The sequence below is a fragment of the Mustela nivalis genome, assembly GCF_964662115.1.
Source record: "Mustela nivalis genome assembly, chromosome: 1".
Lineage (NCBI taxonomy): Eukaryota > Metazoa > Chordata > Mammalia > Carnivora > Mustelidae > Mustela > Mustela nivalis.
The window spans coordinates 116,123,014-116,148,410 of record NC_139020.1 but is presented as its reverse complement, the minus strand read 5'-3'; the positions used below and the strand labels follow the sequence as shown (position 1 = coordinate 116,148,410).

Genomic DNA, 25,397 nt, shown 5'->3' with positions numbered 1-25,397 from the left:
TCTGTAAAAAACAAGATTAACTGAACTATGCCAAGTGGCATTATTATAGTTAATGTGAGCCTCATCTTCTCCAAAATACGTTAATAACAATTATTTCAATTCCTAAGTCTCCATTACTATAACATACTTATTTCTTACCCCTTCTTGATCAGACCGAAGATATATAGAAGCTTTTCAAGTTAAGCTACTTTCTTAACAGTCTTAAATCCTTTCATTTCACTTCAGCGTAATTACTCAGTACCTTCTAAACACAAAGCACTCCAAAATCACTAAAAGGGATGGGGGGGGGGGGGCGTCTGGGTGGCTCAGTTGGTTGGGTGACTGCCTTTGCCTAAGGTCATGATCCTGGAGTCCCAGGGTCGAATCCTGCATGGATTCCCTGCTCTCTGTTCAGTAGGGAGTCTGCTTCTCCCTCTGACCCTCCCACTTTCGTGCTTTCTCTCTTTCAAATAAATGAATAAGATCTTTAAAAAAAAAAAAAAAAGGGAAAATAAAAAAGGCAAATTCTTTCCATCCCCAAATGATAGTCTAATATAAGAGAAATACATCTGCTTGAAGAAAAAGACAATGACAAGGGCTCCTATTAGAGGAGACACACATTGGGACTTTGTTTTTAGCTGTCACACAAATGGGAAAGGTTATTTCACTAGAGACATAGGATTCATTAAACAAAGACATAGGAGTTGATAGTGACTGAGGCTGAAATGACTGCATGGGACTGATCAGATGTGAAGTGAAAAAGAGATTGACAGTGAGAGTAAGGGTGAGACAGAAGGGGCAGGGCCATCCCCGATTTCCAGGTGGAACAACTGTGCAGATACTAATACCTTTACTGGGAAGTTTCGGGTTTGTTACAATTTCCCATGTTGAATTTCAGGGATCTGTGGGACTTACACAGGGAGATATCCAATAAGGTAGCATGATTTGCTTTGGACATATAGATTTGGTAGTCATCAGGGCGCCTGAGTTGCTCGATGGGTTAAGCCTCTGCCTTCAGCTCAGATCATGATCTCAGGGTCCTGGGATGGAGTCCCACATCAGGCTTTCGACTGGGCAGGGAGTCTGCTTCCGCCTCTCTCTCTCTCTCTCTCTCTGCCTGCCTCTCTGCCTACTTGTGATCTCTCTCTATCAAATAAATAAATGAAATGTTTTAAAAAAGAAAAGATTTCGTAGTAATCAGCATATAAGCATGTAACTAGCTTTAAAGCCATGAGAACAAATAAAATCACCCAAGGATTATAAAATGACAAGAGATGGAAAAGAGTCTAAGAAAGAACCCTAAGGAAAGTTTTAGAGGCAAGGGTGTACAGAGAAGAGTAAAAAGTGGCTGAGTAGCAGGAAGAAAACAAGGAATGTTTCAAATAAGTTCGTGGTCAAGCATGTTCAAAGGTAGTGGGGGGAGAAATAAGATGAAAACTAAGAAGTTTCTATTAGATTTAACAACCAAGACACAACAGATCAATGGAATGATGAAGGCACAGCCAGCTGGCAGTATTAAGAGAAGCCGGGAGAAACAGGACTGGTTAAAAGGACGTAGCCTTCAGACAGGGTAGTTGTAAGTACCCAAAGTGAAGGAGATAGAAAGAAAGACTCAAGACAGGAGAAAGAAAATGGGAGAGAGATAGCTTCCAGAACCCAGGTAGAGGAATTATCTTAGACTCCTTACCACATTTAACTGCAGTCAGGAATTTAAGCAGGCTGCAGTCAATCAAGCCACAGATCAAAATTTCTATCTTCTACGAAGCAAAAACTGTCCTCCAAAATTAGATTAGTTTTGGTTCACTCCCTTGATAGCATAAATAGCATGATGAAGGGAGACAGCAGCCAGCTTAGCTAAGGAAAAAGCAACTGACAACAGATGGGAGTGACTGCAACACATGTACCTCCTTCTGCTGTAAAAAGATATTCTGCAGAGCAGTGACTGCTTCTTATTCATCCTAGTGTTCCTTGCAGCACCTAGTGTACAGCCTGGAATATAACAGGTGTTTTAAGAAATCTATGCTGAATGATTTAAGCAATGGGAAGACGGAAGCAGAATGTTTCTATAAAACCACAAAACAATTCTGAGTCACTGGCAAAAAAATAAAAAATAAAAAATAAAATAAACTCACATATATACTCTAATCAATCTCAGATAAAATTCTAATTCCAACTGTGTTTTAGTCTATACTCAAAAGTATGAAGTCAAGTGAAAGGTACTCTCTTCCTGCCAAAACTTTAAAAATGTTAATGCTCTTTGCACTAATGTACAAAATTGTTGAATCACTATACTGTACACCTGAAACTCATATAACACTGTATATTAATTATTCTGGAATTAAAATTTTTAAAAAATGTTACCACTCAGAGCACTGGGTGGCTCATGGGGTAAAGCCTCTGCCTTCAGCTCAGGTCATGATCTCAGGGTCCTGGGATCGAGCCCCGCATTGGGCTTTCTACTCAGGGAGCCTGCTTCCCCCTCTCTCTGCCTGCTTCTCTGCCTACTTGTGATCTCTGTCAAATAAATAAATAAATAAATAAATAAATCTTTTAAAAAAATGTTAATGCTCTTGGGTCCAAGAAATTTACTTCCAGGGATCTAGTCTCAGAAAATGATTAGAAATGAGACAAAAATAATATGCAACTGTGTCCACTGTAGCACTATTTATAATAATTAAAATAATAATAAGAAAGAAAGAAAGAAAAAAGGAAATGGAGAGGAAGAAAACAAACAAGCTCAATGAAGCCATCAAGAGAATGATTAAGAAGTATCACAGATTGGGGTGCCTGGGTGGCTCAATTGGTTAAGCCTCTGCCTTTGGCTCAGGTCATGATCCCCGGATCTGGGGATCAAACCCTGGATTGGGCTCTCTGCTCAATGGGAAGCCTGCCTCCCCCCTCTCACTCTGCCTGCCTCTCTTCCTACTTGTGATCTCTTTCTCTAAGTCAAATAAATAACTAAATAATCTTAAAAAAAAAAAAGTATCACAGATTACACTGTATGTTAAACCCACTGGAATTTAACACTTAAAAAAAAAAAAAAGTATCACAGAATAGTATTCACCAAGTAAAATGTTCTTGAGTTTCTAACAACATGGGAAAGTATTTTAAGATTAAAAACTCAGACTACCAAATTTCATATAGTCTATAAAAATATGCACAGAATAAAACTACACAAAATAGTAACTATGGTTATCACTAAATGGGAAGAATTATGGGTGGTTTTACTTTGCCCCTTTACTGTTTCACATTTTCCAACATAAAATCATATTATTTTTACAACCAAACAGTTTTTAAATGTTCAATTATCTTGAATAGATGGCATAATTCACCTTTTCAGGCACAGAACTATTTTTATTATTAGGTATAGATTAAATTTTTTAAAACTTTCCAATGTGGCCATACAACCACTGCTCTTCTGACCATTTCCTTCCTATATGTCCTTAATTCCCAAATTAAATTACACATACCCAAAACTGGGCTGGGTGGCTGGAAGAACGGGGTAAAACCAGACTGCATTCTAAAGCAAGTTCACTTGGCTGTAAGAAGTAAAAGCATTTTTAATATAAAAACTCTCATAAATGTTAAAACAACAACAACAACAACAAAAACAAAAAAAAACTCCTTGCTCCCTCCTGACACATTTCCACATGCAGAACTTCTCCAAAGAGCTCCTGTCCTCTCTTCCCCTTTCTTACCCTGACACCTTCCACAGCTGGGCATGAATGGTTCACCCTCTTTGAGCACTTTCCCTTGGCTCTGCCTCCTACCCAAAGAAGACATTCTTAACTGCTCTGACAGAGAAAAGACCTGAGTATTCCAAACGCCTGTGACTAGGTAAATAAGCATGCCTAACTCCAGGGTGGAAATAGCAAACCTACCTTACCGCATTAACTGCTGCTGCTTCCTTCAGTGAGCTTTTCCAGTAATAAAAATATTTTTCTTTTTCTTTTTTTAAGATTTTATTTGATTACAAGTAGGCAGAGAGGCAGGCAGAGAGAGAGAGAGAGGAAGGGAAGCAGGCTCCCCGCTGAGCAGAGAGCCTGATGTGGGGCTCAATCCCAGGACCCTGAGATCATGACCTGAGCAGAAGGCAGAGGCTTTAACCCACTGAGCCACCCAGGCACTCTATAAAACTATTTCTTAACATCCATTAGAATGTCTATTATCAAAACCAAACAAAAGAAAGAAAATAACAAGAGTTGGCAAGGATGTGGAGAAACTGAAACCTTTCTGCACTGTTGGTGGGAATATAAAATGGTACAGCTGCCATGGAGAACAGCAAAGGTGGGTCCTCAAAAAGTTAAATGTCGAATTGTTATATGACCCAGCAATTCCACTTCTGGATATATATCAAAAGAATGAAAGCAGGGACTCGAACAGATACTTGTTATACCAATGTTCACTGCGGCATTATTCACAGCAGCCAGAACATGGAAACAAACCCAAATATCCACCAACAGATGAATGGATAAACAAAACGTGGCAAACACATGCAATCAAATATTATTCAGTCTTCAAAAGGGAGGAAATTGTGACACACGCTGCAACATGGACGAAACTTGAGGACATTATGCTAAGTGAAATAAGCTAAACACAAAATGACAAATATTGCATGATTTCACTTACATGAAGTACCTAGAGTAGTCAAAATCAGAGACAGAAGATAGAATAGCAGTTCCAAGAGGCTGAAGATTGGGGTGAGGGATGGGGAGTTATTATTTAATGGGTACAGAGTTTTAGTTTCGGATGAGGAAAAATTCTAACGAATTGTAGCGACGGGGCACCTGGGTGGCTCAGCTGTGTTTAAGCATCTGCCTTTCGCTCAGGTCATGATCTCAGCATCCTGGGATCACGCCCTACGTCAGGTTCCTTGCTCAGCATAGAGTCTGCTTCTCCCTCTCCCTCCACCCCTCCTGCTCATGTTCTCTCTCAATCTCTCTCAAATAAATAAATAAAATCTTTTTTAAAAAAATAGTAGTGATAGCTGGACAACAATGTGAATATACTTAGTGACACCAAACAGCACACCTAAAAAATAGATGGTAAATTTTATATGTATATTTTATCACAGTTAACAACAACAACAACAAAACCTGCCAATTTAATTACATCCTGTCTGATTCCTGTGTTCTTTCTCAACTGGCCCTGAACTCAGGATATTATTTACTGACCTCTGGAAGCAACAGATACAGAGTAGAATATAAAATTGTCATGAATTTTGAAGATAGCATAGAAAATTCTCATGGAAGTTACACCAGCAATGGACTACTTGAAATCACAAACTAGATCCACTTAAGTGACCTACTATCAGGAAGAGGGGAACCTGGGTGGTTCACTTGGTTAAACGTCTGACTCTTAATTTCAACTCAGGTCATGATCTCACAACCCTGAGATCATGACCTGAGCTAAAATTAAGAGCTGGGCTCCGTGCTTAGCAGGGAGTCTGCTTGAGATTCTCTCTGCCCTCACCTTCCCCCTCTCCCCAGCTACACTCACCTTGTGTGCACATGTGCACAAGAGAGAGGTCTCTCTCCCTCTCTCTTAAAAAAAAGAGAGAGAGAGAGAGATTACTCAGCAAGAAAGTTTGAGAAATATAGTTGTAAAATGTTTGCCTATAAAGACCAAAAAAAAAAAAAAAAAAAAAAAAGAATCCTATACATAATCTGATTGTTGGAGACAACTAAGAAATCCCTGATGTAGATAAAAGGCCAGAGCTTCAGTGATGATGGGACAGAAATAATTTCCACGGGGAAAAGTAGAAAGTCACCTCTAACATCTCAAGAAAGCTGAAAAGTTGTTTATTATAATGGAAAGAACATGGCTTAGAGCCAGAAAGATACAGGTAGGAACTCCAGTGTGACCTTGGGTAGATAAAGCATCTGGCCCTGAGTTTCCTCAGCTGTAAGTGGGGATAAGACTATGTTTTACAGATTTACAATGTGGAGAGATTAATATAGTTCAACCCATTTTTTTTTTAAAGATTTTATTTATTTATTTGACAGACAGAGATCACAAGTAGGCAGAGAGGCAGGCAGAGAGAGAGGAGGAAGCATGCTCCCCGCTGAGCAGAGAGCCTGGTGCAGGGCTCGATCCCAAGACCCTGCGATCACAACCTGAGCCGAAGGCAGAGGTTTTAATCCACTGACCCACCCAGGCGCCCCTCAACCCATATATTTTTGAAGTGTATTTCAATATGGTTAATGCTCAACAAATATTGATTCTCTCCCACTGCAGGAAGTCAACTCCTCCATAGGCAAATTCCTTTGATCTACGCTCATTTTCTAGATCAGTTTTCTAGATCTGCCTTATCTTCTTAACCTGACATTTTCAAGTCAGAACAATGGGACCTAAAAAGCTCTAAGACTTCCACTTCTTTTAAGAAATTATTACTGTTAAATGAAACAAGATGGGATCAGGAGAGAGACAAACCATAAGAGACTCTTAATCTCACAAAACAAAGTGAGGGAGGAGTGGGGTAGGGAGAGGGTGGTTGGGTTATGGACACTGGAGAAGGTATGTGCTATGGTGAGTGCTGTGAAATGTAAACCTGGCGATTCACAGACCTGTAACCCTGGGACTAATAATACATTATACGTTAATTAAAACATTAAAAAATTAAAAAAAAAGAAATTATTACTATTAATACCCAGTAGGCATTTTGTCAACAATGAACGGCCTGAGATGTTACCCTGCTTGCAAGGTAACAAGTTAGCCCAGTTTCATGGATGCTGGCAGAAGGCATGAGACTCCTGAGACAGAGACAAGAGACTTCAGCAGCCACAGCCATAGTTCCGATCACACAGGGCAATGCAAAGAGGACCAGAGATGCCTACACCGGCAGAAGGCTGTCATACAGGTGAGGAACCTTGTGTACAGGGAACCCAGATCTTTCAGTGGCCAGTAAGTCAGCCTGACCTCTGCAGCAAGGAGACCTTATGTTTATTGGATGGTAAATAAAGTGACTTTAGTTCACAAGGAAGATACTATATCTTCTAAGACTGTTTGTTATACAAATTTTGGGAGGAAAAAACAGTAAGGGACAGAGGAAGGACTGTCTCCCACAAGCATTACTATGTATTACATTATCCAACCCTGTCATCTAGCCACCAGTTCCCCTCCTCAGAGACAAGGATTTCTCTCAATTTCTTGTGTACTTCTTCAGAGATATAATATGCACCTACAAATGCACATGTACACACACACACACACACACACACACATTTATTTTTTTAAACAAATGCTTGCAATTATATGCACAGTTCTGTACCCTGCTTTTCTTTCTCTTTTTTTTCTTATGGCTTTGAACTTTTTTTTTAATATGAGAGAGAGAGAGACTCCAAGCGAGGGGAGCAGTAGAGGGAGAGGCAAACTCTCTGCCAAGCAAGGAGCCCGATGCAGGGCTCGATCCCAGGACCTCGGGATCATCACCCGAGCCAAAGGCAGATACTTAACTAAGCCAGCCGGGAGCTTTTCCCACAGTTTTCTTAGGGATCGTTTTGTACTGACACATATGGGTCTAACTCATTCTTAACATCTGCACAGTCATCCATTTTATGGCAGTATCATATAGTTAACCAGTCACCTTACGAACGGCGTTGTTTCTAGGCCTTTCACCAACTTGATCTCCAAAGAGGTTACAACCAATTTAACTCCCATCCTTTAAGGAAGAACAAGGAGCTATTTCCTCACACCAGCCGAAGGCAGCATTGTTTGCCAACAAAAATGGGGTATAGCTCTTACCTATGAACAGGACTTTCAGATGTTACTAGTAGGCTTTTCAATACCTCTTATGTTCAAAATTAAGTTTCTAAAACTTAAGTGCAAGGTAATGTTACACTGTGGAATAAACTCATAAAAGATAAACAGGATCTAGTTCTGATTTTCCCACTGACTATTGCCATGAGTGACCTTGGTCAAATCAATCTTTCTGGACCTCAGTTTTCTCATGTGTTAGATAACCCTTAACTTAAATGTGTGTACATCACTCATCTCTTAAAACTCTAAAGGTTTTTCTCAATAGGAAATTGTTATTTCAAAAGTAAAATTTGCAAATAAGAGCAACACTGCATTTATAATTAAAAATTTTTTAAGTAGAAAACTTTTTCTGGTACCATAACTTACTTACATAGTGATACTTACTTATCCCTCATATACTTCTAAAAGGTCTTCACAATAGCCATTTCAGTAAGACCAAGGCATCACAGACCTAAAGAATATTGAGGCAATGGAAGTCTCACTGCCACCCTCACTATCTACATCTATGCTCGCCTTCCATTTTGACATGTATCTCTCTCTGGTTTTATTTTATTTTTTTTTCTCTCTTTCTGTTTTAAACCATACATAGCTCCCAAATATACTCAAGAGTAACATTTTTGTCTGTAATAGAAGAATTCAAGAAATGAGTATAAAGAAATGTTTTCTTTCTTTGGACTAATTCTTTCTAAACTGAAAGTAAAAAGAAAAATGAAATCATTTTTTTTTCCTTCATATTTGAATAAACAAAAAAAGGGGGGGGACAACCACACAAGATACAACAATCAATGTTTGCTTTCCTTCATTTATTACTGGACTAAAAAGAGTTAATTCTTCTTTGGAAAATTTCATATTTATGATCTAAGTAACAACAAATTCAAAAACTCAAGCTCCCCCCTTCAAAGTACCTATAAATGTTATTTTTAAAAATGCAGAAAATAAAAAGGCTCATTCTTTTGTTTAAATAAAAGAAAAATCTTGATTTTTTTTTTAAAGATTTTATTTATTTATTTGACAGAGAGATCACAAGTAGGCAGAGAGGCAGGTGGGGGTGGGGGGAAGCAGGCTCCCTACCAAGCAAGAAGTCCGATGCAGGACTCGATCCCAGGACCCTAGGATCATGACCTGAGCCAAAGGCAGTGCCTTAACCGACTGAGCCACCCAGGCATCCCAGTCTCTTGATCTTTTAAATAACAGTTTGGTAGCAATACACACATATACATACATACATACACATACACACACACACATACACACACACACACACCCTTTCAAACTCCCTATTGCTAGGAAACAGATCACCTCCTAATTATAAATATCTATATAATCAAATGATTCCACAACTTGTATAGCTACAAACTTCTGTAAAAGTTTTTAAATATTACTTTAAAATATACATTGTATATTCTAAGATGAAAGCATACCTTTCTGGGACTCCTGGGTGGCTCAGTCGGTTAAGAATGGCCTTTGGCTCAGATCATGATCCAGGGTCCTGTTCAGTGGGAAGCCTACTTTTCCTCTGCATGCCACTCCCTCCTGCTTGTGCGCTCCCCAACCCCCGATAAATAAATAAATAGTTAAAAAAAAAAAAAAAAAAGCATCTCTTTGAATTACCAAGAATCTAACAGTAACAAAAAAAAAAAAATTAAGGGACACCTGGGTGGTTTAGTTGGTTAAGCCACTTCCTTCAGCTCAGGTCATGATCCCAGGGTCCTGGGATCAAGTCCCACATCAGGTTCCTTGCTCGGCAGGGAGCCTGCTTCTCTCTGCCTCTGCCTGCTTCTGTGCGCACATGCTCTCTCTGACAAATAAATAAATAAAATTAAAAAAAAAATTTAAGACATCAGTATTACATTTATAGAGAATATTCAAAATTAGTTATTTTAAAAATACCATGATGGCAAAACAGGATAAAATCCCATTCAAAACTGTAGCTAAAACCTCACTCATAAGATAGAAGCAAATTAAAACTACAATGAAACACCATTTTCAACATAACAAACTTTTGCATTCTCTCCATTCTAATTAATATGTTACCTTGACAAAGTGTTACCCTGACAAGGCTGACAGAAGGTAAGCACTCAGACATTAGCACTGTACACCCCAATGAAGAGAAATCTGACAATAACTATCAAAAACAAACTAACTCAATAATATCACCACTGGGTATTTTTCTCACAAATACATTTATATGCTTGCAAGATGACATGTGTACAAGTCTGGGGTCCTCTATGAGGAAATTAGTGCCCTTTTCTCTCATGTCCTCCCTCCCTCTCAAATCTGTGTTAAGCCAGCCAGTGCAAAGTATTTTGCTTTGGCAATCTGAACTAATACACACAGCAAAATACCTCTGTGATCAAACTAAAAGTGCAGCAAACATATATTTGCTTAATTCTTTAAAAAAAAAAAAATCTCTGGAGGGATACCTGGATGGTGCAGTCAGTTAAACATCCAACTCTTGGTTTCAGCTCAGGTCATGATCTTGGGGTCATGAGATTGAGCCCAGCCTGGAGTATGCTTAAGACTCTCTTTCCTGGGGCGCCTGGGTGGCTCGGTGGGTTAAGCCGCTGCCTTCGGCTCAGGTCATGATCTCAGCGTCCTGGGATCGAGCCCCGCGTCCGGCTCTCTGCTCCACAGGGAGCCTGCTTCTCTTTCTCTCTCTCTCTGCCTGCCTCTCTGCCTACTTGTGATCTCTGTCTGTCGAATAAATAAATAAAATTAAAAAAAAAAAAAAAAAGACTCTCTTTCCTTCTGACCCTCCCTCAATTCTCTCCCTCTCCCTCCCTGCCTCAAATAAATAATAAAAATAAATAAATCTTTTTTTTTTTTTTAAACCCACCCTGGAAGCATATGCAAGAAGCCATTTTTAGGTAGGAGGAGACCTGAACCAGTAGAGGATGGGAAATGATTTTTCACCTTCTAAGTATTTTTTTAATAAACTGAACATACTACCTATTCCAAAAAATTACATTAAAAATATACTTTTCATTTATGTTATAAATATGTGAAACATCTTCAAAATGATAAAGAAGTTTTCTTTGTAGAAATAATGGTACAAGGGCACCTGGGTGGCTCAGCGGGTTAAAGCCTCTGCCTTCGGCTTGGGTCATGATCCCAGGGTCCTGGGATCGAGCCCCACATCGGGCTCTCTCAGTAGGGAGCCTGCTTCTCCCTCTCTCTCTGCCTGCCTCTCTGCCTACTTGTGATCTCTGCCTGTCGAATAAATACATTTTTAAAATCTTAAAAAATTTTTTTCTAGAAATGATGGTACAGGCTCAGGCACCACTTTAAAAAGGCCTCTATCAAGGATAAGAAAGCTGTTTTAGAAGCAACTACTGGTTTCATCTCACATTTATACCATTCTCATTTGGTATAGTTGTTGGAAGTCTCCCAACTTCTCCTTCTCCCCCATCTCTTATCTCTTTGCTCTGTCCTTTTTTCTTTCCCTATTTTCCTTCTTTTTTTTTTCACTCTCTCCCCCTACCATCCTTGACTAGGTTTTCCAGCTGCAGCCAGCAGCAACCACAGACTTCAGTTTCTCCCCTCCAGGGCCCTTCTGACCAACCTCAAGAACAGCAACGGAAGTAAACGGCAAAGGCAGCCAAAACTTAAATACAGGGAGACTCTGAGTGGGAAATCATGCTTTGTTACAAGACCTAATAAACCCAAAAGAGAATCATTTCTTTTACCACCAAACTAAGTTGTTCTAAACCCAGATGGTAATGCCAAAAGAGTAATTATTAAATCAGGCAATTTGGTTTTAATTTAAACCTGATTAAGTCTGGACACAATCATTTTATTAAGCAAGATCAGTATAAGGGAAGATTCTCAGCTAGGGAAGATGTTCCCTCAAACAAAGGAAACCAAGATCTTCCCTCTCTGCAAGGGTATAATTTACATCAAGAATATTCTCCACTAGGGACGCCAGGGTGGCTCAGTTGGTTAAGCAGCTGCCTTCGGCTCAGGTCATGATCCCAGGGTCCTGGGATCGAGTCCCACAGCGGGCTCCTTGCTCGGCGGGGAGCCTGCTTCTCCCTCTGCCTGCCTCTTTGTCTGCCTGTGCTCGCTTGCTCTCTCTCCCTCTGTCTCTGACAAATAAATAAATAAAATCTTTAAAAAAAAAAAAAAAGAATATTCTCCACTATTTTCAAAAGCAAAAACAGAAGAGTTTAAAAAGACATAATTTCCAACAAATCTATTTATGGACATTTCTTCTGGAACCTAAATTATGCAATTTGAAAAGGATTAAAAAGACTAATTTGCATGTCCTAACATTAACCTATTTGTATAGTTTTGATACACTATAACTTCTATGTAACAAATGGACTGTATTTAGATCTACAGAGGAAAAATATACAACCTAAGAAATTAGAATATTCCATTATTAGCGAAACCTTCTTCCTCAAGGTTTGGTAGAGTTCTCACTAGATTTTTGGAACAATATTTTATACATGCCTCTAAGTTGCCTTTCCCTTATTTTTACTAGCATTGATAGCCAATTTCAGATAAAGAAAACAAAAGCTAGGGTACAGAAATATACATTCAACTTCCCTTTAACCCCTACAGAAAAAAAAAGCAAATATTCACAACTTCTTCAAATCAAACTCAGTCAAGGCTTGAAGACAGTAAATGTTATGTTATATTTAGGCAGATCTCCTTTCCCCATTTGCAAACAGGTATTCTTCCTTGTAACAGATATTTATAGTGGTAGACACCAGGTCTGACCATAAAAATTATTTCTAAACTATACCTTTGTAGACTTCTATCCATTAACTGAAACCCGTAATTATTTGGTAATGAGGAAAGTAGATCTGCCTGTTTGTTAATGGTGCTTAGCCAGCATGGAACCCAAAGTAAGAAAAGCAGGCCTGTTATATACCCCAATGTGCTATTCAGTTCCTCCTCTGGGTAGTTCTCTTCTGTCCATTTCAATAAACAAGTGGCATATTTGCAGATTTGTAAATTTTTCTAAAAACTGACATGAAGAATATGAAAACAATGGAAATAAGCACATTTTATACACTTTAAACATTTATTATAAAAAAAGGAAAAACCCAAAATTAAGAAATCTATTTTCCTTTCAAATGGTGAGCAAGGACCACAACATATAAATATAAATTATTTTGGAAAGAACATTTAAGGCTGATCTAATAAATTTACTTCTCAGCTTTGGTTTTTAAAAGGGTCATCATGATATAAGTTGCAAATGCAGCTGAGGCTCTTCTTTTTTTTTTTTCCTTTTTTTGTTTTTCTTTGGAAGATTTTATTTTTAAATAATCTCTACATCAGTACAGGACTTGAATTCACAACCCCAAAATCAAGAGTGGCATGCTCTACCAACTGAGCTAGCCAGGCACCTCTCTTCTCTTTATGATTCCTGCTCATATTCCTCCCCAAATAAGCCTTGGGAGTCCTTACTTTTCACTGTTGTGAATGTATACATTAATTTGGAATTAACAGGGATTCACACATGGTAGAGGCTCAAAAATATTTGCTACCTGATTTAGACCACTAGTAAATGATGAAACCACAATTTCTAAACAATTTATCAGTAATTCTTCATTCCTTGGGGGCACCAGAGTGGCTCAGTCAGGTAAGCACCCGACTCTTGATTTTGGCTCAGGTCATGGTCTCAGGGTCATGGGATCTAGCCCTGCTCAGGACAGAGTTGCTTGAGATTCTCTCTGCTCCTCCCCCACTTGCGCACACACACTCTCACGCTCTTTCTCTCTCAATAAAAATCTTTTAAAGATAATAATTATTATTAATAAAACACCTGGATTAAATGTCTGCCTTCAGCTCAGGTCATGATCCAGGGTCCTGGGACTGAGCCCAGAATCGGACTCTCTGCTTAGCAGGAAGTCTGCTTCTCTCACTCCCTTTGTCCCCCACAGCTCCTGCTCACTCTCTCTCAAATAAATAAAAGGATTTTTCTTTCCCTTTTTTTTTTTTAAAGATTTTATTTGTTTATTTGACAGAGAGCTAGAGAGCATAAGTAGGCAGAGCAGCAGGCAGAGGCAGAAAGGAAAAGCAGGCCTCTAGAGAAGCAGGAAGCCCAATGCGGGACTCGATCCCAGGATCCTGAGCCCAAGGTAAGACACCCAACTGACTGAGCCACCCAGGCACTCTCAAATAAATAAAATCTTTAAAAAAAATAAAATAATTTTTATTCATTCCTTTAGAGAGTTTATCCACTTTAAATACCTCTACACAAATAACCACCTAGAAATAAAAGTTCTTCCACTTAATAGCTACTTAGCCTTGGCCAATTCATTTGACCTCCATTTTCTTCAACTGTAAAATGGGGATAACAATGTTCTGCCTTCCCATAAGAGTTGTTGTGAGGGTTAAATGAGACAACAGACATGAAAACACTCTGGATACTATAAAGGCAATTATTTACCTTCCTAATGCCCCACATCTCTAAAGTCTAGCTAGATATGCAACTTAAACATTCTGGCAACTTTAGCTCAACATACCTAAAACCAAATGCATCATTTGACTCCCCAAATCTGTTTCTCCTGTGGATTTCTCAAAGGTTCAAATCTGGATGACTGATGCCAATTTTTACTCCCTTCCCTCACTACAACCCTCCAACCAATCACCAAAGTCTGTCAACCTTCCTCAGTTTCCTTCTTTAACAAGTTTCCTTCTTTTCCAGCCTACTAACACCTTTCCTGTATTATCTCATGTCTAGATCATTGCAACAGATCACCTAGTAGCTCCTCTTATTTCTAGACAGTTTTAGTCCCAAACCCTCAGCTTTAGAAACAAATATTCAACTGCCTACTTGTTAAATATATCTCAACAGAAGATGACAATCTAGAGTCTATTTATACTAACATCTGTAATAGGCACCTTCTTAGCCGGATCCTAGCAATCCCCACCCCACTGGTTTTCACACCCGTGTGTGGGCTGACCTTTACCACTTTTTTTTTTTAATAAAGATTTTATTTATTTATTTGAGAGAGAGAATGAGGGCAAGTGAGCATGAGAGGGGGCAGATCAGAAGCAGAAGCAGACCACCAACCCCAAGTTGAGCAGGGAGCCCGATGCGGGATAGATTTGATCCCAGGACTCCAGGTTCATGACCTGAACTGAAGGCAGTCACTCAACCAACTGAGCCACCTAGTGAACAGTGAGAAGTGAGAGGACTTTACTTCCATGGTTAAGTTACAAAAGACTGACTTCCACTTGATAGCATTCTCTTGCTTTCTCACTTCCTCTCTCTGGTGAACATGCTGCCAAGTAGTAAGATGCTCTGTGGAAAGGCCCATGCAGCCAAGAACAAAGGAGGTGGCTGGCGGTCAGTTTATGAGGAACTGAGGTCTTTGGCCAACAGGTCAAAGCAACTGCATTGTGCCAAGAGCCACGAGGTAAGCCAGGAAGCAAATTCCTCCCAGTTGAGCCTCAAGATGACTGTAGCCTTCTGAAAGACCCAGAACCAGTGGATCCACCTAAGCTTCACAACATTGTGGGATTAAAAAATGTTGCTGTTTCAACACACTAAATTTTGGGATAATTTATAACATAAAAGTAGGTAATACACTATCTCACATATTTCAAAATAAATATATAGTTACCAAAACATTTTAAAACCACACAAAAAAGTTAAGTATTTATAAAAAATAACTTTCAAGGGCGCCTGGGTGGCTAAGTGGGTTAAAGCCTCTGCCTTCGGCTCAGGTCATGATCCCAGGATCCTTGGATCAAGCCCCAAATCAGGCTTTCTACCCGGCAGGGAGTCTGCTTCCCCCCCCTCTCTCTGCCTGCCTCTCTGCCTACTTGTGATCTCTGTCTGTCAAATAAATAAATAAATAATCTTAAAAAAAAAAAAAAAACCAACACATCAAACTTTCAGGCATCTGAAAGTCCTTAGTTAAGCATCTGTCTTTGGCTCAGGCCAGGATCCCAGGGTCCTGAAATCAAGCCCTGCATTGGGTTCCCCTGCTCATTTGGGAGTCTGCTTCTCCCTCTCCGCCCTTCTCTACACTAGCTCATGAGCACCCATGCATGCACACTCATTCTCTCAAATTAATTAATTAATTAATTAATTAAATCTTAAAAAAAAAAACACCTTTCTATGGGATCAGTTGGTAGAACATCCAACCCTTGGTCTCGGGGTTGTGAGTACAAACCCTACACTGGGCATGGAAAGTACTTAAAAAATGAAATAATAAATAACTTTCTATAATTCGAAGTGAAAGGAAAAAAGGTAGAAGTGATAAGTTTTCTATATGCCTGAAAACATGTAAAAATTAAAACACAGCTAGGAAAATCTTTGTACCAAGTTTAGCAAGTAATTTAACTATACAAAATTGAATATGTTGTATATGTTTATTATATAAAGAACTAATATAAATTTCTCTGGAACTATAGTGAAGAAATCAGTAAAAGATATTGACTCCAGGGAGGGAAACTGGGCAGAGAGGACAAGTATGCAAGGTAAGCATTTCACTGTATGTACTTACTTCTTTTACCTGTTTAAAAAAAGAAAAAGGCAACAAAATATCTTTAGAGGACTATTGGTATTAAAAATATTAATTGGCATATAATATTTTAAAATATACTTCAAGTATATTAACAAGAAAAATATTGAGAAAAAAACAGAAAAATGAATAAAACATATAAGTAGACACTTCACAAAAGAAACATAATTGATCATGGGCACCTGGGTGGCTTAGTCGGTTAAGCACCTGCCTTTGGCTCGGGTCTTGATTCCAGGGTCCTGGGATTGAGCCCACATCGAGCTCCCTGCTCTGCTCACCAGAGAGCTTGCTTCTCCCTCTCCCTATGCCTGCCATTCTGTCTACTTGTACTCTTTCCCTATCTCTCTGTCAAATAAACAAATAAAATCTTAAAAAAATATATTTATATGTATATATAAAATCATTTAAAAAGTAACTCAAAATGGATCAGAGGCCTAAATGTGTTAATATAAACTCTTAGACAAAAATATATGCATTAACCTTTGCAGTCCCAGACTTAGCAACGGTTCTTAGATGTGACACCAAGTATAAGAAAAAAAATTTTTTTAAATGATTGGACTTCATGAATAGTATAAGTTTTTTGTGCTGTAAACAGTATCATGAAAAAAGTGAAAAAGTATTCCACAGAATAGGAGAAAATATTTGCAAATCATATATCTGATAAGGAAATGTATCCAGAATACATAAAAAACTCTTACAACTCAATAATAAAAAGATAAATAATCCAACTTAAAAATGGGCAAAGGATCTAATAGGCATTTCTCCAAAGATATACAAATAACCATGAGAGATGCTCAATGCTTTTAGACATCAGGAAAATGTAATTCAAAGCCACAATGAAAGACCCCAATCACTACGATAATTAAGACAAGTGCTCATAAGGATGTGAAAAAATTAAAACCCTAATACACTGCTGACAGGAATGTAAAATGGTGCAGCCACTTTAGAAAATAGTCTGGCAGTTCCTCGAAAAGTTAAACATTAAGTTACCATACGAACCAGCAATTCCATCCTAGATATACACCAAAGAGAAATGAAAGCACGCATCCACACAAAACCTGAACACAAATGTTCAAAGTAGCATTATTCATAATAGCCACAAAATGGAAACATCTCAAATGTCCACCAACTGACAAATCCATAAGTGAAATGTGGTATATTCATATAATGTAATATTATTCAACCATAAAAAAGAATGAAGTAATGATATACGTTACAGCATTTATAAACTTTGAAAACATTACACTAACTGTCTAAGTTTGCAAAGCCAAAGCCCAGGGTCTTAATCATAGGGTCTTTACTGAATTTCAACTACTCAGTAAGACATGACCAAAAATCTCCATTTTTAAAATGGGATAGTAGCAAATTACAGGTACAGTTGAATATATTGGCTCCCAAGTTCCAGAAATAGCTGAGGCCATGGAGAACAAAATAACAAACAGAAAACACACAGCTTAAGAAGATGATGGAATATCACACCAGCCTTTTAAGGAAAAGAGCCAAACAAAGATAACTGAGATAAGGAGAAACCAAAAGAAAGTAATCAAGTCAAGAAAAGAGAGGCGCAGGTGCCTGGGTGGCTCAGTGGGTTAAAGCCTTTGCCTTCGGCTCAGGTCATGATCTCACGGTCCTGGGATCGAGGCCCGCATCGGGCTCTCTGCTCAGCAGGGAGCCTGCTTACTCCTCTCTCTGCCTGCCTCTCTGCCTACCTGTGATCTCGATCTCTCTCTCTCTCTCTCTCTCTCTCGGTCAAATAAATTTTAAAAAATTTAAAAAAGAAAGAAAGAAAGAAAAGAGAGGCGCTCGGCTGGCTTAATCAATGGAGTATGCAACTCTTGACCTCAGGGGTTTTGAGTTCTAGCTCAATGTTGGGTATAGAGATTGCCTAAAAATAAAATCTTAGGGGCACCTGGGTGGCTCAGTGGGTTAAGCCGCTGCCTTCGGCTAGGGTCATGATCTCAGGGTCCTGGGAGCCAGCCCCGCATCGGGCTCTCTGCTCAGCGGGGAGCCTGCTTCTCACTCTCTCTCTCTGCCTGCTTGTGATCTCTCTGTCAAATAAATAAAATCTTTTAAAAAAAAATCTTAAAAAACAAAAAAACCACCACCAAGAAAAGAGCTGTAACAAATACACTTACAAAGAAATAAATGGGAATATGAATCTAAAAAACTCATCATTTTCACTCATATCCTTGGGGAGGATAGAGCCAACTGTTGACTCAAGCGCTAAATGAGGATTAAGGAAAAGGAGGCAGCTGAGTGTATATGACTTTCAAGAGGAAAGGATTAGGCTGGATTTTATTATTGTTGTTTTTGAAGTCTAGAGACCCAGTCTCAGGGGAAGAAGCCAGGTAAAGAGAGTAACACAGGACAATAGAGAAACTACTTGATCAATGTCTAATTTGAAAAGGGACAAATTAGATTGGGGGGTAGGTTAAGAATTAGCCTTGGACAAGCCTCATTAAAATAAAAATATGTATGTATAGAAAAGCATTTATATCTGCATGGGGAGGAGTTCCTTCTTAACACAGAGTGTTTTCCTGGATGACTTAGGTCACTGTGACTGATCATTGTACTAGGAAGTAATATAGCTGAGTCTGCATGTGAGTCTGCATGTTAATTTTTCAAATCTTCTTGGACTGTCCTACATTGTCAGTTGCCATTTTCACTGGTACATTTCCCATGATAATCTTTTTCACTTGTGCTTCTAACAGATTCTAGTTTGAAAATTATGTAGCCATTAAATAATACTCTAAATAGGGGATATTACGATTTTGAATCAAAGTACAGAAGTACTTTGTGTATGGTTTTATGACAACTTTCTCCAGGACTAAGAAACCTGTTTCACTTCTCAATTCAATCGAGACTGGGTTTCAAAAAGCTAAGAAAAACAGAAGACTGACTTCTGACTTGGAATATTACTTTATTTTGCTTCCTAAAGTCATATCAAAATATCCCTACCAAGTAACTGCTAATTTTATAGGTTAGTCTTAAGCCACAAAAAAATTAAAAAAAAAAAAAAAAAAAAAAAGGTCATGCTGATTCCAAAAGTGCGCCTGAGCATCTCACAATAACGTAATATACTTTCTTGCCCTATAGTCATTTATCAATAAAAAGTTATAATTTTCTACACTTCATTTCTGTATGCTAATATAGTCATGCATATTTCACATATATGGATATTATTCATGATAAATGTATACCCTTTACAAAATCTTGGTTTTAGTTCTTTCAAATTTCACAAAAATTTCACAACTACAAACAGCACAAGGCTGAAAAGGACTAGAATTAGGTACACAGGCAGTCAGTTAAACAAAATTCATTCCTTTAGTTTCAATACCATAAATTAGTCTGATTTCATTCACTCTAAAGATTCTGGTGATCTAGGGTGCCTGGGTGGCTCAGTGGGTTAAGCCGCTGCCTTCGGCTCAGGTCATGATCTCAGGGTCCTGGGATCGAGTCCCGCATCGGGCTCTCTGCTCAGCAGGGAGCCTGCTTCCCTCTCTCTCTCTCTCTGGCTGCCTCTCTGTCTACTTGTGATTTCTCTCTGTCAAATTAATAAATAAAATCTTTAAAAAAAAAAAAAAGATTCTGGTGATCTAGCCAATTCTATTTCTGGGTATTTATCTGAAAAAAAAAAAAGAAAGAAAGAAAAGAAAAGAAAACATTAACTTGAAAAGATTGTCTGCACCCCCATGTTCAATGCAGCATTCTTTACTATAGCTAAGCCATGGAAGCAACCTAAGTGTCCACAACAGATGAACAAATAAAAGAAAATGTGGTATATAAAATGGAATATTACTCAGCCACAAAAAAAGGGAAATCCTGCCATTTGCAACAACATGGGTGGACCTTGAGGGCATTATGTTAAATGAAATAAGTCAGACAAAAACAACCAAATACTGTATGGTCTCTTATATGTGGAAACTTAAAAAACAAAACAAAATAAAAATGAACTCATGAAAAAAAATGAACTCATAGGTAACAGAGACGGATCAGTGGTTGCCAGAGAGGGGGTGTAGAGTGGAGGGTTGGGCTGTGAACTGGGTGAAGGTAATCCAAAAGTACAAGCTTCCAGTTACAAAATAAGTCCTGGGGGTGTAATGCATGGTGACTATAATTAATGATACTATATTTTGGGGTGCCTGGGTGGCTCAGCCATTAAGCATCTGCCTTCAACTCAGGTCACTATCCCAGGGTCCTGGGATTGAGCCCCGTATGGGGCTTCCTGCTCAGTGGGGAGCCTGCTTCTCCCTCTCCCACTCTCCTGCTTCTGTTCCCTCTCTGGCTGTATCTCTGTCAAATAAATAAATAAAATCTTAAAAAAAAAAAAAAAAGATACTATATTGTGTGTTTATAAGTTGCTTAGAGAGAAATCTTAGAAGTTCTCAACACAATAAAAAAAACGTAACTACTGGGATGCCTGGGTGGCTCATCTCAATTAGGTGGCCAACTCTTGATTGCGGCTCCGGTTGTGATCTCAGGGTGGTGATACTGAGCCTGGAGTCAAACTTCACACTCAGCAGGGAGTCTGAGATTCTCTCCCTCTCCCTCTGCTCTTCCCTTTGCATGCCCAGTCCTGGTGCACTCTTGCACGGGCACGTGTGCTCTCTCACGCTTGCTCTCTCTCTAAAATAAGTAACTATATCCTTAAAAAAAAAATGTTGTATCTATATCTAGTGATGTTCTCTAGATGCACTGTGATCACTTCGAAAACACATGCAAATAAGGAATCCTTATTTGTATGTGTGAATATAATTAAGTTACATGTAAAATATAGCTCAATTAAAAAGATTTTGGATGGTTATATCCCTCTCTACTTTACATATCAAAAACAAAAACAAAACTACCATTGCTTTTCCAGCACTCTTTTCCTGTTCCGTAAATTTTTTTCCTCATATCAATAAAAATGAACAAATGTAGAATTTCTCAACAAGACAGAGCTTGTAAATGGCCCGACCAACTCAAACTGAACCATCTTCAGGCTCCCTGGTCTGGAGTATCAAAGGCAGGAGCATCTGTACCTGTGCCCCTGTATTCAAATTATTTATGCATGGCTCCCCTTTTAAGTCACAAACTGAGGTGAGAATATTCTTATTAAATGATTCCATTCAATCATTCTATGAAGGTTTCTAAGGCTAGCAAGTGCGAGCCTTTGGAGAGAGCTGAGTTAAGCAGTTCCTGCCCTCACAATCTAGCAGGAGAGGCAGGCCTGCGAACAAATTGCAACACGAGCAAAAACAGAAGTTGAGTGCAGAAAAATTAAATCAGAGGAGGGATTAACTCTAGGGATATTAGAGGAAGTTGACGGATACATTTATGTATCCTCCAAAAGGCCTTCAATAAATAACCTGTTGAATGGACGAATGAATGAATAGAAACCTTGCTAATGAAAGATGAGATCCTAGGTCTGAGATGTTGTTTCGGGAAATCAGTGGGTTACTTTACCTTTCAACAGCTGCAGAAATGAAGACTTGTTACCCCCACCTGAGGAAATCACCTTGAAGAAAGTGTCATACCTGTACTGCCAGCCTTTTGCACTGCCACCGCGGCTGCTGCTGCTGCTGCTGCTGCTGATTCCACCCCCACAGCTGCTGTTGCTGCTGTTCTTGTTCGGGGTCACCGCTGTGGCCAGGCCCTCCAGCTTCCCTTCACTCTCTGAGACTTTCATTGTTGCCAGTGGTTCACCTCCCTGCATCTTAACTCCGAAGTCCATTTGCCCTTCTTGGACGGGAGAGAACAACTCTGCAGCGGAGTTTTGTAGGTAATCTTTAAGATCTGATCTGAAGGTGATTCCAGTTACTAAATCAGGCCCGCGGCTGGAGTGGGAATCATCAAATCGTCCACGGGAGGACTACAAGCATTCCTACCAAAGGAAAACTTTTAAGAGGGCAGGGGCAGCAATGAAGACAGAGATCCTTTAAATATGTATCTCCTTCTCGGCAAAAGCAGGGAGGAAAAAACCTCACCCTGCCACACGGTTTGGTGGCATACTGGAAAAAAAAAAAAAAAAGAGGCTGAAGCAGCGTGGGGAGGTCGCGGACTCTAGCCAAGAGGGCTGGGCGAAGGACGGAGGACCATGGACCGCGACCCGAGGCCTGACCTCTGAGCTGACGGCCTGAGCCACCGCGCTCCCTCTTCTCCTCCAGCAGGTCCTCTGAAGGAGGGTTCCGTGCAGCCTGCTCGACGGTTCCCGCCGCAGCCCCCGAGACAGAGCCGCGGCCGCCCGCGCGCAGCCCGGGAGGAGGGACGGGGAAGGAGGCCGCCGGGGGCGGGACGCCGGCTCCCAGGGCCGTCTCTCCTCCGGCCCGTGGCGAGCCTCTCGGGGCGACTTCCTCCAACCCCCCGGCCCTGGGACCTCGACTGAGCTCCCAGGAGCCGGCGAGTTCCTCTCCCTCTCTCCAGCCCCAAACGTGAATGCCACAGCTGCGGCCGCCGCCCCACCCACAGCCCCACGGCGGGTCACCCACCCGCCTGCTCTTTCCCCGCCTTCCCTTCCGGAGTAGTGTGAGCTCACTTCCCCAGAGCAGAAGCGCCTGGCGCCATCTTGGCGCAGGGCACGCAGCCCTGAAGGGGGCGGGGCCTCGGGGATAGTGGTGCTTGGGCGGTTGACCCGGAAGATGGGAAAGGACGAAGGGAGAAGGAGGCTGGACAGGCAAGGAGCATGAAACAAAGAAGTGGTACATGTTGGGCGCTAGTGAAGTGTGATTTCCGGCCTTCCTAACGGGGTCCTGTCCATTCATTTGAAGGTCCATTCCAGCCATTTTTAAAAAGAAGGCTTAGAAAAATAATGTTATTTCTGTAAGAAATTACAAAAAACCTCATTTTCGTGATTTTGCAAAAAAGGCATCACGTTGGTATAGGGCAAATCGGTGTGGAAATTAGAGTTCTCAAAATCAACTTTTTACCCCAGACAACTCTTCTACACTCCTTAGACTTTGGTTTTGGGGTCTGTAAAGTAGGAGTAATTGACAGGTGATTTTTTTATATCCCATCTAATTGTAAATTCTAGTTTCTCCAGTTTCTAACAACATGACCTGTGAAGTAAATGTATACAAAATGCAAAATACTATGGAAAATGCGAAGAAGTATTACTCAAAAGTAAAAAGCTAATGCAGTAAAAATGTAGATCTATAGATAAAGCTATGAAGAAAATTACAGGAGGTGATATAAGAGACAAGTGGGATGGGATAGATAATCTGTTTTAGGAGAAAAGTTGAGAAAATTCATGTATGAGGAGATGACATTTAAGGTAAGAAATGAGGGCCGCCTGAATGGCTCAGTTGGTTAAGTGGTTGCCTTCAGCTCACCTCATGATCCCTGAGTCTAAGGTTGGAGCCCTGCCTTAGGCTCCCTGCTCAGTGGGAAGCCTGTTTTCCCCTCTCCCTCTGTCTCTTGGCTTGTGATCTCTCTGTCAAATAAATAAATAAAATCTTAAAAAAAAAAAAAAAGGTGAGAAATGAAAAAAAGATGAGGAAACTAAGGAAAAACCTAAGTTTTATTTATTCTGGGAAATGAGAGACCCTGCAGCCTGGTGAGCAAGAATGAGAGTGGCATAAAATGAGAGTGAAGAAGTAGGTGGAGAAGTCTGGATTTTATTGTAAGTGCAATGGAAAGTTATTAAAACTTTTAATCAGAGAAGGATTATGATCCGATCTATACTTTTTAAAGAAATCTGTAGTTGTTTCAACAAATATTGCTCTATTATTCTATGTAAAGAATGAAACTGGACGCCCACCACAATCATACACAAAAATTAATTCAAAATAGATCAAAGCCATAAATATAGGAGCTGAAACTATAAAACTCTTGGAAGAAAACAGAGGAGTATATCTCCATGAACTCGAGTTAGGTAAACTTTGAGATGACATCAAAGCATAAAAAACAGAAGAATAAAATAGCTAGATTAGGCTTCATAAAAATTAAAAACATTGATGCTACAAACAATACCATAAAAAACAAGTCAGAGAATGGGAAAAGAATACTTGGAAACCATATTTGAGAAGGAAGTTATGCTTACAATATGTAAAGCACTCTTGTAACTCATTAATAAAAAGATGACCCTATTTTTTAAAAAATGCGCAAAGGAGCTGAATAGACATTTCTACAAAGATGATTTACCAAAAGTCCGATGCCTAGGTGACTCAGTTGGTTAAGTGTCTGCCTTCAGCCCAGGTCATGATCAAGCCCCACATAGGGATCTCTGCTCAGTGAGAGTCTGCTTCTCTCTCTCTCTCACTCCCCCTGCTTGTGCTCTCTCTCTCTCTGTGTCAAACAAATAAAATCTTAAAAAAAAAAAAAAAGATGATATACCAAAAGTAAGTACATTGAGAGATTCTCAACATTATTATTCATCAAGGAAACAGATCAAAACCACAATGAGATGGTTCTTCGCAACCATTAGATGACTATTATAAAAAAAGATAGACAATAACCAATGTTGATGAGGGATGTGAAGAAACTGGGCACCTCACACACTCCTGGTAGAAATGTAAAATGTGTTATGTCCATACAACTGAATATTATTTGGTCATAAGAAATGAAGTGTTGATGCATGCTTCAACAAAGATAGACTTTGAAAGCATTACACTACGTGTCAAAAGCAAGACACAAAAGCCACTTCTGTGATTTCATTTATATGAAGTGTCCAGAATCAGCAAATACATAGAGGCAGAAAGTAGATTCATGGTTGCCAGGGGCCCGGAGGACGGAGGAATGGGAAATTACTGCTAACAGGTATGAGTTTTTCTGAGGCATAATTAAAATGTTTTAAAATAGACACTTTCAGGTGCCTGGCTGGCTTAGTCAGTAGAACGTGCAACTCTTGATCTCTGGGTTGTGATTCAAGCTCCGTGCTGAGTGTAGAGATTACTTAAAAATAAAATCTTTAAGGGGCACCTGGGCAGCTCAGTTGGTTAAGTGTCTACCTTCGACTCAGGTCATGATCCCAGGGTCCTGAGATTGAGCCCACATTGGGCTCCTGGTTCGGCAGGGAGACTGCTTCTCCCTCTCCCTGCTTGTTCTCTCTCTCTCTCTTTCTCAAATAAAATAAATAAAATATTTAAAAGTAAATAAAATTAAATAAACCCTTAAAAATAAGACACTTGCAGCAGTTGCACAATCTTGCGAATATATTAAAATCCACTTAATTGTAAACTTTAAATGGATGTATTTAGG

General features: G+C 39.6%; 1 protein-coding gene across 2 annotated transcripts in view; it reads right to left on the bottom strand.

Moving 5' to 3' along the window:
* OSBPL11 (oxysterol binding protein like 11) overlaps positions 1-22,722 on the bottom strand; it is a 98,149-nt gene extending 75,427 nt beyond the window's left edge. Inside the window, exon 1 of one of the 2 annotated variants that reach the window (XM_082699863.1) lies at positions 21,740-22,722. In XM_082699863.1, the coding sequence (XP_082555989.1) occupies positions 21,740-21,936 (197 nt within the window). In that variant the 5' untranslated portion in view covers positions 21,937-22,722. The remainder of the gene's footprint in view (positions 1-21,739) is intronic. The other variant, XM_082699864.1, reaches the window with a different exon arrangement.
* Positions 22,723-25,397: the final 2,675 nt, after the last annotated feature.